Source organism: Cryptomeria japonica, chromosome 7 (genome assembly GCF_030272615.1).
Source record: "Cryptomeria japonica chromosome 7, Sugi_1.0, whole genome shotgun sequence".
Taxonomy (NCBI): domain Eukaryota; kingdom Viridiplantae; phylum Streptophyta; class Pinopsida; order Cupressales; family Cupressaceae; genus Cryptomeria; species Cryptomeria japonica.
Genome location: NC_081411.1, coordinates 185,444,745 through 185,459,460, shown reverse-complemented (window position 1 = coordinate 185,459,460; position 14,716 = coordinate 185,444,745). Strand labels below are relative to the sequence as shown.

Below are 14,716 nucleotides of genomic sequence, written 5' to 3'. Positions count from 1 at the left end.
TTTTCTATAGGCTTCTACCATGGATCCATTTATTAGGGGAATTAATGATCTCAGGATTTGAATGTCTATCCTATGATTTGGACAGGATTTAAGACTTTTAAATATTGAATGCTTGGCAAGAGGTCAAGGCATTTTAGTTACAGTGTTTCTCAGGCTTCTCTGGAGAGAGTTTTACCTTACATGTTTGTGTGCTTTTGTTAAGATATTAGTGGTAGTAAGTAGCATAGTATAAGAATTTTTAGGTCAATGAGGTTTCTTGAGATAAGAAAGAATTAACCTCGTAAGAACACACTAACATAGAAGGACAAGCAAATGTCTACATCTAATCTTTGTTATTAAAAAGGCATAATAGAAACTATCATTAAACTTGACTAAAAGATTGAATCAAACTAAAATGAATTAAAATGGAAAAGGTGGGGTAAGATAATAATCTGAAGAGAACAATATGCATAGTTAAGGCTTTGACCATGTCAATGTTAAAAAAAAAATCATAAAATTCATAATAATGGTTTCAACTAAAAAAACAACCACGAACCATAATTGTCTTTAGTATGTCTCTGTATTTTATTGACAATCAAACATAATAGACAAAGTCACAAAAGCAAAACCAAGCTTCTTCTATTTGCAAGGAACTTCGCCGTCTGCAACCATTCTTTTTTTAAAGAACATTAAAATGTAAGTATGATAACACACAATACTAAAAATAAGTTTTTAAGTCTATTTTGAAGATGTCAACCAAATTGAGAAACACATAAATTATAGATCACAAATTCAACATTTTTCTGAATGCTTACAGAGAACAAAAGCTGCAGCAAGGATTCTGCTATGTTTGGATTTATCCACAGGTTTGTTTCTTCAATCCACATATTCCTCTAGCTAGTGTGCTTCACCTCGTTCATATTTTTATCAATAAAACATTTTCATCAAGATAAAACTTGCAATCATGTTAGACAAGTATTGAAAGTATAATTCATAGAGCAACCATTTCAACTAGGTTTAGATAGCATATATTCATAACTATTTCAATTTTATGTGAACTACACAATATCTATAATGCATAATTGGAGTTAAACCATGAGAGGGCTTGGATGAGAAACATGATAGGGCACCCGAAGCTATCCACATGCTAAGCCCAAGAGTGGATATACCATCCCTCTTGGCCCCATGTGGCAGTCCACCATCCATATGAGGTGGTGTGCTTAGTGGGTAAACTTGTACCTACCCTCCCTATCCATGCTACCTTATCCACCCTTCTATGATTGAGACCCCTTTAATCACAATGGTAGAGGTTGATGGGGAAACCACAATAGGGTGTCCTGAGCATCCCTCCCTTCTAAGCCCAAGGGCAGGATACACCTTTGCCCCCCTTGGCCCACATGTGGTAGACATATCAGTCATCCACCATGGGGTAGTGTACTTAGAAGAGAACCTCATCACAGTTTCCCCTCCTTGTATTCCCCTATTAACCCCCTCATGATTGATTGTAGCAATTCAAGAATCAGATATTCAATATTATTTCTCATATCCAATGTAGGGGAGGTTATGTATCAAGTATAATATTGCATTGCATATTATTATCTATGTCTATATGAGAATAATTAATCATAAGAGTACTATTATGCTGCATACCACAAATGGAGTAAGATTACTATTGCCTGCAGTAAACAATAATTTCATATCTGATCTATTTGTCTGATTGTTGATATATATATATATATATTAGGAGTTGATTTTCTCTTATGAGTGTTGATGCTGATTGAACTACTTTCCTTGATGCAGATGTAATTTTCAGGTCTAAAGAACCTACCATTGTGTCAAAAAGGCCCATAAGACCCCATTTTCATCTAAAACTTGTCTCTTTTGGTTGTAGAAGCATTTAAGGAAAAAAAACATCACACAACCAATGATATGCCTATACCATACATATTTGAGTTAAAATAAAAATAAAAATTCACAAGGTTTTGAGACCATTGAACAATTTGGGAGATTGCTAATACATACACTCAATTTATAAAGTCTCAATTTGATGTACTTAATCTTTGAGAGGCCTATACAAAAGCATTTTGTAATTGCGAACTAAGATAAATTTCCATTTTTGGTAGTCTTCATCATGGATTCTGGTATTAAATTCTGACATTCTATTATCAAGATAAATTCAGAGAACCATTTGTACTCGAAACAAGGGATAGTGAAAAATTACATTATGTAGGATCTCCTACCCTATCTCGTTGAATTCATTCCTACACCAAGTGACTATGAACAAAAGCGTAAGTATTTAACAACAATGACATGGTCCATGGACTAGTGATCCTCCTCTTGATACTCCATCTACAAATGAGAACATCTCTTGTGCATGTTGCTACTTCAGAATTAAAAGTTGCTTCTTCTAGAACTTTCCATGATTCTTTGCAATAGGATTATATGTCTTCTAGATTCACCCCACTAGGACACATTCATATCAAGCATCTTTACTTTTTTGAAAAGTAGACCACATTTCAGATCTAGATGACACTATAATGACTTTGATTTCCTCTTGCAAGATATTCCTCCATCATGTATTGCTTCATTGAAGTTCAAATTTTCTTCTTCAAGGGCTCTCAATGATTATCTATATAGGATTCTTCGTGTCTATGAGATCCACTTCATTGGGAGGCCTACTTAAACATTTCACATCTATTTGTGGACTCTCACCTTTCAAACATTTCACATCTTATTGAGCTTCACTTTGTTTCGAGAATAGTTTAATATTCTCTACTTAACATGGCCAACCACGTGAAGGTGGAAGCTCATTTGGCCCCTCCTCCCCCCTAACATCACTCTAAATTCCCCATTAACATCTAACATTCATTCATTCTTTCATCCATTATTTAAATAAAACATTCATTCATTATCACATAACATTCATTAACACATAAAATTCATTAACTTTCATTAAAATGCAACATTCATCAATAATCATCAACACATATCATTCATGAACATTCATTAGCACATAATTAAATTCATTAACACATAAAAATCAGTCATTATCAAATAAGGTAGAGTATAATCATTTCTTTCTTTGTTTTTTCTTTGAAGCTATGAAAAGACTAAGTGGAACATCGGTTTCTTCATCATTTCCCCCACCTTCGGATGTTTTTCCCTCTTCTCGTTCTCTTGATGTATGCCTAGTCCTATACAAAGGATGAGGATGTTGAACCAAAGGGGGGTCCTCTGCAATAACAAAGAATTGGGTTGGGTTAAATTCAAAACATTTTTTTATTATTATTACAAGTATTTCATTAATTTAAAGAACACAACCATTACACTCTTTACCTGATGGGGCCACATCATCTTCCACATCATTTTGTCTAGCCTCAACCTTGACATGCTGAGCACCCTCTAGATCCTTTGGAGTTGAAATACAAAACGTTACATTAATCAATACACCAATTGCAATTAAATTTGTTTAATGGAATCACAGTGGTCCTCTTTACCTGATTGGGGAACATCACATTCCTGATGTTGTCTACCCAGATCATGCTCCACTTGGTCACCACCGAGTACATGCTCTAAAATATTAACAATAAAGGTTACATTAATTACTACACTAATTTTCAATTTAAGATGTTTAATTGTATTAATAATTACATAAAAAAAATTGAATAGCAAATGAATACCTCCACTACTAGGATGCACATCCGGACCTTCATGTACAGGTTCTGTTCCACGATTATCATGTTGCATTCCAATGTCACACGAAGTATTATCATTGCTTGCTTATTTAAAAAAAATATAGTCACTTTATGTTGAAACTTAACATCAAATAGATTATTGGTTAAGTATTCAATTTGAAATAATTTTCATTTAGCTTAATTACCGTTGTGACAGATGCATCAGAATCTCGTGTTTGCCCACTCAATTCTCGTAGCCATTCAGCCACGGCTATATAGCCTTGCTGGTAGCCAATTCTCTTGTCATCTTCCATGGGCGCTCTATTGAATTCAGAGCCCTGCATTTTTGCTTAGTATTGTGAATTTTGCTTGTATTGTTTGATCAAAAAAAAATTGTTTACAATTTATAAATATTTTGATGCGATACTTAATTTACTGATTCTTACAATTTGTGTGGCAAGTTTCATATAACCACCAGAGCTGATTTTGTGTTGCCCATGCTTTTCTTGTCTTGCCTTGGTTTCCTTTGACGTGTCACTCAATCTATGAAAAGTTTGAAATATGTTAGATTATATAAATATAATGAATAATTAGTACATATTCACATTCTTAAAAGTATCACATACCTTCTTATGGCATTTGGTGGTGTATTTCCTTTTTTCCTTTCAATTCTCTCCTTTGCATCCAAAATCAGGTCCTTCCACTCCCTTTCTAGAATCATGGGGGGACACTCATACTTTATGTTCTTCTCTAAATGTGTCCTATATTGGTCCCTCACATATTTTAGATATGTGCCAACTTTTTCTAGGAGCTTAGTCTTGTCGAATGTGTCATTTCCAAACAACCCTACCATACGGTTTGTGAGTTCATCTTTTAACTTTTTTTCTTGGTCATTCCACCTTTAAAGCAAAAACAAATCTGTTAGATTTAGAAAGAAACTGAAGCTACCTTTGATATAGTTCAAGAAATGGATAAAAGGAAAACTATTCTAGCAATGATATGAAATCAAAATAGTGGATAAGGGTTAGTTCACGTATGATGTTCCACCTTTTACGTATGGTGGGCCCAAATATCTGCAATGTAATGTCATTAAGATTTTTATAAAAAATATCATTTCCTACAAAAAAAATGTGGGATCATTAGTCCAAAATGAGTGATTAGTAAGTAAATTACAATTAGACTATATATAATAATATTTTTAAAGTACCTGGAACCTTCTGTATCTTCAAGGGAATCAATTCTTCGTTGCTCACCACCAATGTGGCCTGCAACGTTCCCGTACTAGCAATACGGGAAGATCCAGGAAATGATGGTATGTTATCAACAGTACTCGCCTCTGGCGCATCCTCATGTGCATCTCCTGCCACTGTAAATGAATCCACTATGAAATGCCTCCAAGAAAGAACACTTCAAGGGTAATAAACACATAATGAAAGAGAGAGAAAAAGAGGGATCTACCACCAGTGGGTGGGTCAACACGAGCCGGTGCAACAGATGATGTTTGCATGCTATGTGTTGCTGACATTACAGTCAGCAATACAGTTGGGCTCGACCTTGGACCCATGTCAGCACCTGAAGAGTAATACATTAAATATGTAAAACATTAAAAAAGAAAGTTCACAAGTCCAAAGGAGTGGTTTTAATATATAGAACATGGTCATCACCTGAACTATTTGTAATACCTTGATCATCACCACCAGGATGATGAGGCCCTATAAATTTCTGTAAAAACAACACATACATATTTTAGTTAATGACATAAAAGAGAAAAAAATATAAACCATTATTGAACTTTTGTTATGATTAAAGCTTTCATTACTGCTTACTTGCACGTTTTCCATTGTCATCAACAATAGTTGCACCCTCTTTGTTATCTCATCAATCTGAGGGCTTATGGTGCCAAATCAACAACCTCTTGCCTAATTTTTCTAATATTCTTTTGTACAAATTGCATAGAGTTTGCGCTAAGTGCAATGTCATCAGCGCATAACACTGTTGAGTGCCTCACATCCCTATGGAGGTGCTAAGGTACTGCAGGTTCCTTTCCCTTATCCCGAACATCCGTCTGTGACAAGAATATAATTAACACTATCAAAATTACTTCAAAACACTCAATAAAAGATCATAATGTAACAATTTGCTTCTATCTATTTTGTACAATTACAACGAGGTTTACCTGCTCTGTAGAAGTGTTGGGACCTACACCCCTATCTATGGTATGTGGTGGATCCATGTGGCCCTGTGACAAAGAAAAAATATAAAAAATGTTAGCGAAATGAAACCAATAGACTTAGCAAAAAAATTAATAATACAATGGTCTATTGGATTCATTAATTGGAAGTTGGCTTAAATGGTATATATATAGTATGTACCACCCCCATGATATTAACTTTGTTTGTATCTATACGATTCAAATTGTAATTGATTAGCAGCTCTTCCCCTACACTTATTGATTTTATCGCACATACAAACACACAATTTCCCTCACGTGCCTCAAATATGCAATTAGGTTGCTTATTAGTTGACCCAGGTCATGTACTATTTATAAAACCTACAATATTCCCTGTTGCTTTTGGCCTTCCATCAATGCATACAACCACTCGTTTACTTTGATCATTATCTTTTTGTTGTATATAATTGGCTGACAGTGCATACCTCGCATACTTTTTTTATATCGAACAATCTGCATCCAATCATTATAATTGTAACAAGGTCCAACAAACTCCATCAATTCAACAACTTTGTTGTAGCAGACCTTTATGCTGTCCATGAAAAATAGGCTATGTGATATACCATGTAACAACGAAGGTGCTATGTGATATATCCTCTCATTAACACAAAAATCAGTGTTTATTAGAGGAAGTTCCTTGGGTACACATTGTTCTAGTAGATGTTTGTACCTCAAGGGCACCTCAATGTTGCCTTTGGTCTCATCATCATAAGAACATGACCCCCTTGAGCAAGAAAAAATTCCATGCGTTTATTGAATTTTCTTCTAATCTTTTGACCTCTAGTTGATCTCCCTATTTGAGATCTACTACATGTCTCACTTTCCTCTTCTATTCTTGCATTTCCCTCACTCGAGGAAGACACATCTGACAAATACCTATTTGGTGATACCTATGCACCATCAAATGAGAGAGTTAGTTGGTAATGAGAGAGATATTTTGCAAATGAGGGTAATATTGATGAAGAAGTTGGCCATAAAGTTGATGTTGAGATTAAAATTTGAGTAAGTCCAACTGAGGCCTCAAGTGTTGATAACTGTATTAGATTTGCTGCTAATGTTGAGGTTTGAAAAACCAAGGAAGTTTGTTTTTCTTCTAATTTTTTAAAAATATATTATTTCTATAAGGTGTATTGACTTATACCTGTCGATCCATGAGACTGTGTAGGATCCTCGTCAAAGGGGTTCAGGTTCCTGCACCAACGATTAAGCATCATAAGCATTACATTTATAATTTGATAAACAATAAATATTGCAGTATCATAAGCATCATAAGCATCACATATGTATCATCATATATGTAATTGAGCATCATAAGAATCACATATTTATCATCATAAACATGTAATCCATCACATATGTATCATAAATCACCATCAATCACATAGCTAATAATTAGTCCAGATTCCATAAATAAACACAAAGTTAAAAAAATGTCACATGTATCATCATAAGCATGTAATCCATCACATATGTATTTTAAATCACCATCTATCACATAGCTAGAGGTGCATCATGAATTAATTAAGTAATGGCATTAGAATTCAAAACATATGAATTATTTAGGTAACCATATAAGTCAAATCAATTTCTATCAAGATATCAATATTAAATAGATAATATAATAATCGCATCTCATACATTTCATTCATGTCATTGATCTTCTTCTTCATCCAACTCATCATCATCATCATCATCATCATCATCATCATCATCATCATCATCATCATCATCATTATCATCATCATCATCATCATCATCATCAACATCATCATCATCATCATCGTCATCGTCGTCATCGTCGTAGTCATCGTCGTCATCATCATTGTGTTCATCATCGTCATCGTCATCACCATCACCGATACCATCACCATCACCATCACCATCACCATCACCATCACCATCACAATCACCATCACCATCACCATCACCATCATCATCAACAACAACACCATCATCATCATCAACTTCTTCTTTGTGTACATTTCTGTCAGGAACATCATCAAGTAACTGTCGATCATGATCATCATCTATATCATCTTCTACTTCTTCGGTATCTTCTTCTTCCATCACATTATACATTATCGGCCTTCCTCTTGGATCATGTCTAACAACAAATGACCAACCCTGCTTATGTGGAACCTCCAAGTAAAATACCTTCTCACATTGACTTGGAAGAACATAGGGCTCATCCCCAACTCGTTCAAACGACCTTGTATTAACCATTGTAAATCCATTATCATGTTCAATAACAGTTCTATCAAAATCATTTTTATTCAGTCGTAGACTATACCATTTGACGACGAACAGAACTAATTTGAAGGAATTAAAGTCACACTCAAGTATATCATCCAAAATGCCATAGTATCAATTTTGAGACACTTGAGGATGTATGTCATTTCTAGATAAAATATTGGTCACCTCAAAGACTGCAGTTAATCCAGAATCACAAGTTTTCTTTGTGTCATCCAACTGTTTGATGCAAAATTTATGACCATTGCAGCACATAGCCTTGTGGTGTTTGATCTGCAATATGTCTAACATATTAAAATTATTGCATCATGAGTTGATAAACATACGGGTGATTAATAAAATTATACGTACCTGTTGATCTCTTAAACCATATGCTAAATCAATTTCCCTTTGTGTAACATTGGAATCTCCATTACGATGAGCTTCTTTAACCAATGAAGCGACACCATCCAATGTTAATGTGCGACTAGAATGTTGACATCGTTCAATCCACATCGTCATCCAATCAAGATTGTTTGCAATATACAAATGTAGCACATCCCACTCCCAACCAACTATACAAATAATTAATAGACCACTTACAACTGATTTATTTAGAAGATGAAGAATTAATTTACTACAATAACATCTTATAATTACCTCTCACTTTCTTCAATCTACCTTTCCCCATCAAGTGCTCCCCTTCGAATTTATTAATGGGGTTGGGATCCCAAATGCGATCTACGTGGATTTTTGCTGCAAACTCAGGAAGATATTTAGTAATGTACACCATAGTTTGGTATACCATATATCCCTCCACCATAGAACCCTCAGGATGTGCTCTTTGTCGAACCAAAGCCTCCAAAAATTTCAAGTGCCTCTCAACCATCCACATTGACCTAGTGTGTATAGGTCCACACAATTCGATCTCCTCAACTTGGTGTATGAGGTAGTGTTCTTGTGCATTGAAGGTAGACACTTTTGCATTTCACACATTAGATGAGCAATTTTTCTCTTCGAATATTTTATATCTTCCTTGTGTATTTCTTTAGATGACAACCACCTAAGAGATTGAAGACACAAAAATATATAAACAAGACTTTACAAAATAATATACAATATATTGCATAACAAGTAAAACATATGGCAAATATAATATCTATACAACAAATTAAACAAACATCACTACTTACCTCATGTATTTTCCAAGATCATATATGACTTGCTTGATATTATTGTCGAAGTGGTCTGGGAGAGATAGAGGTAGAACGTACTGCAACAATTATAAAATGATCTTTTCATTGTTTTCTAACATAATACAATGAAAAGTACATGCACAGTATACAAATATATAGTAAATACACAAGAACGTGAACTACCTTAATGAAGGTATGCCAATCATGCGTTTTCATCCCTGGCCCAAATTCACTCTTCTTTGATATGAGATTGTTTATGTTCACAACAAATCCTGTGGGAAATTGAATTTTTTGTATAACTTCTTTTATAGAATTGCTTTGTTGCTCCGTTAATAACCAAGGAAGGGTACTTATATTAATTTGATCTCCATTGCTATTTGATTGAATGACATTTTTCATTACATGATTGGATTCCACAATGTCACTAAAAAATTTTGACAATTTTTTCTTTGTCATGCCTTCCATCCAATATTTTCCATAATGTCTCTGTTATATTCTTTCCAATATGCATTGTATCAAACAAATGCACAATTTTTAGCTGCTCGTAGTAAGGCAACCTACTAAATTGTCTGGGATAACTTTTTAGTCCCTTTGGAAGGTGGCCATCCATGCCTTGATGAACTTCAGTATCATCAATTAGATCATCAGTAAACAAAACACGATACAAAAATTCAAATTCCAAACATAAACCATTAGATGGAATGACATTATCTTGACGATTAATTCTATTATATTCCAACTTCCATAAGTGATGAGTCATTCTTCGTGGCTTTGATGTAGTCTCTTCTTTCCCATTGAAAATATGTTTTTCAGTATTTCGATACTTATGATTTTTGTGAAGGAAGTGCCTATACTCATCAAACACTTGCTTTCCTAAACTTTTTGAATGATGGGATTTCATCTTTGGACCACAAATTGGACATGCAAATTTTCCCTTTGTTTGAAGACCTACAAGATAATGTATAATTCTATTAAATTTGTTAATTTTTATAATTATAATTATCATGGGCAACTTGAACACTATAACGTACCACAAAAATGTGTTATCCCTGGGGCATCATGTATTGTCCATACAAGCATTGGATGGAATTGAAATTGTCCTATTGGTCTGGAGATGTCATACATGGTCACACCATTCCATAACTCCAGCAACTCATTGATAAGAGGCTCAATATATACATGCATATCTTTGAATTGGTGCTTGCCTAGTGGAATGAACAAAAACATAACATAATTATTATGACCATTTTACTGCAATATTTATAATTAAATGTAGATGGCTATTAAATGATTAAATACCTAGAACAATCATTGCCAACATTATGTGCTCCCTCTTTATTGACATCCATGGAGGAATATTATTGTTGATAACAAAAATAGGCCACATTGAGTAAACAGATCTCAACTCTCCAAATGGATTAACACCATCTGTTGCCAATGAAAGCCTGAGATTATGAGGTTCTTCTTTAAAGTGTAGCCACTTTTCCTCTATGTCCATAAATGCTGAACCATCCGCAGGCATTCGAATAATGTCATCTCGACTTCTATTGCGTGAATGGTAATCCATAAATTGTGCCAAGCTAGTGCACCTGAATAATCATTGCATATGTGGAATAATGGGAATATAACGAAGAACCTTGCGAGGCACCTCTTTTGTTATTTGATCTGTTCGATATCTATTGATATGACATTCAGGGCATTTTGTTCCAAATTCATGTTGTTTATGATATATAATATGATCATTGGGACAAGCATCTATTGTTTGATACTCCATTCCAATATCTTTCATAATGGTAGATAATTCTTGGTATGAGCGAGGTAGAATATTTGATTTTGGTAAGAAAAACTCAGCTATCAATCTACAACAAAAAAAAAGGTTTGAGATGTTAATATAAAGAATATTAATGGTACATGATTCACCATTTATTAACTGTAATGACATGTATGACACACCTTAACATACGTGAGATTGTTATGTTGGATAAACCAGTCATAACCTTCAAGTTCACCAACAACAATACAACAGAGAGAAGAGTTGTTTGGGAGCCTTTGTAAAGGGGCTCATATGCCTTCTCAAGAAGAGGTAAATCATGAACATCAAGGTTATCCTGATCATCATGATCAGCTATGCCAGTACTAAATGTGTCATGGATCAATGTATTTGTACCATCATCTTCAATTGTGTTTTCTGGTGCATGATCGTCATCTTCCATGGGATCATTATCTTCAACTTCGATATTCACACCTCCATGTTCCTCCACTTTGAAAACCATATTCTCAGGGTTTTGTTGATCTATACCATGTGCTCCAGGGTGCTCCACCTATATAAAATTGATATACATAAATAAACCATGATCATGATCTCATTATGAAGTGATTTCTTATGTATATAAATTGTTAAAACGATATAATGAACAACTTACCAGTGGATGATAATCATGTCCCCCTTCAATGTGACCATGCTACCTATAATGTTTCTTAGCTATTTTGATTAGAAGTCTTCTAGTCTTTAAGCCCTTACAAATTTTGCAGGGACAATAACATTTCCCATACCTTTTCTTTTCAAGTTAGACCATAATCTAGCAATTGTCTCCTTATTTTGTTCTTCGCTGATATTATCTGACATAGTCTTTCTTCACAGGCAAAAAAATCAGGTTATGGAAACTTAAGTGCAAAAGCTTCACAAAAATTGCAAATCGAACCAAAACCATTTAACTCTTCTTTTTCATCATAAAACATTGAACTTAATAGAGAACGTATTTAATGTAGCTGATTGTGTGAATTTTTGAGCATTGTGTCTACAAATTCTTACTAAAAGTTTGCCTGTTGCAGACTTTCTGAGAGACATTTTTAAGTATTCTAAGCAAAGCATTTATTTTAACATACACTTATTCATCCACATTGCAGGGATAACAATACAAGGCTCACATATTGGTCTAAGAGGATGCCATGGTCTCACAAAGTAACCAAGAACCATATGAAATGATGGTCTTGAATCCACACACAACTAGGGAGGATCCATACGATTATGTATGACTTCCCCCTTGTTTGTTTAATGGGATTAGCCTCCAAGACATAGCCGTCAATTATCACTAAGAATGTACAAGTGGATCGTAGCTACCCATACAACAAACACTTACCCCTATCCTCAAATTTTCCCAATGTTTGATTCCTTATATACACTCATCCAAGGTTATCTACATCGATCTTGGTGAGGAATCACATCACAACAAAGAAGGCAGCATTTAAAATAAGCAAGAGTTTCACTAAACTACCAAAGATCATAAATATTGAAAGAAAGAAAAAATAGTACCAATAATAAGTCAAATAAATGTTTTCAATTCCAATAGCAAATCAAACATAGCCACAATAACTACACAATAGAGAAAACCCACAATAGTGATTAAACTAATTCAAACAAGATAAAATAAAATTGTTGGCCCATGCAACAAAGATGAGAGATCATCAACAATTGAAGGAAACTTCACAATCCTATTTGCATAATGTCAAAACACATGTAAACATGAAAATCATCATAGCATGACAAAAATCAATCTCCACATGTTGGAACAAATATATAAATAAGATAATAGGGTACGAGGAAACCCGTACCAAGAACCACATACCAACTATCGGCAATGCCATCAAGATAAATGTAGGATGGGATACCACTATGAGCCATCCAATGGTCCATTCTATGAGGAGAACTAGGGGATACTATATTTGAAAGGTGTGGTCAATAGAGATAATCCCTACTAATGCCACAATATGTCACCATAGCTTCTTGAGTTTTCCATTCTTTTGATGAAAATCTATCAATATAATGTCACTTTGGCGAGGGTGCCTAACATTCTCTTTCATTTATGAGATGATTTCTATTATAAAGATATCAACAATGTTATTGGTTATTTTTTGAAGGTATATTCCACAACCTTTGATACCAACCACTCTACTTTTGCCTATATCTTGGTGGACATTGACATTTCCAAGACTCTAATTGATGCAGAGCCCCAGGCAAGGTGTGGAATAGGTTCTTCTACTGAAACCTCCAACCAAGGACCCTAGCACTTCAAACTAACTTCATGGGGTGTTCAAGACTTGGATATATAGGTTCCATATCACTTCCAACTTGTTTTCTTCTATGCAGGGTTCTATCCCCCAACCCTCCCAATAGCTGCACGAGACTCACTAGGCCAAATTGGTCCAACTATGGTTAGAACTCTTCCCAATGAAAATGTGACAAAAAATGGTATGATTTGAAGGTTTCAAGGTCAGAGAGACCTTATCCCAGGAATGGATTGATTCCCTTAAGGTAATTTTACAAAGTTGTTGTTTTAGAGGCTTACAAGCCCTTGTAGCCCTGCCAGACTGGAATTGTTGTTTTTCTCCCAATAATGCCAAAGGAAACCTAAGGATTAAAATGGATTTATACCCCTACCATGGAGTACTAACACATATCCCAAGGGTTCAGGCTGATCAATTATGCAAAGGACCTAACCCTACCCTTGGCTAGTAGGCCTAATAGCTCCAATTAGGTCTATTTTACAAAGAAAGTACCCTTAAAAAGTTCTTCCCAAGAAAATTAATGGTATTTAACTCTCAATTACATGGAAAAACTACAAACTACCTGGTTTTAGACCTTGGTGACACCCCAAACTCCAGATATGGAACCTTCTTGTATGCCTTCACTAGGTGGCCACATGGAGTTGCCCACCTTAGTGCATCAAACCCTTGCTCATTTCAACTCCAAACCTGAAAAATTATTTCAAAATATTAAATTAAATTGTTAAACCTTGCTTCTCCTCCAGGGCCATTGAGTGACTATGAAGGATTAGCAATTTTTCACAATTTTAATGCCAAAACCTAGGGAACACTGTCCTAACCCAGCAACTTCCAGTAAATTGCAGATATCTCCACTTCAAGAATGAATAAATACCTCAAAATAGTCTCATTTGAAAGGTGATTCACTAATCTAACACATCCCACCATTTTATGCTTCTATCAAGTCCATACAATATGGTACAATGATTATAGCAGCAAAATTGCAGGAAAATCACAGAATTTTATTGCTTTTTTTATGCCAAATCATTACAAATGAGTCAAAAACCCCCAAAAGGTGGTTGGAATCATGATTTATATCCTTCCCATCAGTTATCAACAAATTTTTTAACTATGGGAACCATTTGGAAAGAAGTTGCACTTTTTAACCAAAAATGGTTATTAGCAACTTTGACAATTTTTATAATTTTGACATATTTTAACCAAATTTGACACCTATTGAATCCAATGGTATTAGTGTCATTAAAACATGTCTAAAACATCCTAAGACACCTAAAAACACCTAAAATACTCAATTAAATACCCCTAGGCCCATATGCCTATGGTGGCTTATCATCCTGCCAAATCCA

General features: G+C 34.6%; 1 protein-coding gene across 1 annotated transcript in view; it reads left to right on the top strand.

Annotated features, from left to right (window-relative positions):
- The window catches only part of LOC131856561 (uncharacterized), a 60,182-nt gene that overhangs the window by 34,461 nt on the left and 11,005 nt on the right, over window positions 1-14,716 (top strand). The window contains exon 11 of the mRNA XM_059208400.1: window positions 797-845. Within this exon, the coding sequence (XP_059064383.1) occupies window positions 797-845 (49 nt within the window). The remainder of the gene's footprint in view (window positions 1-796; window positions 846-14,716) is intronic.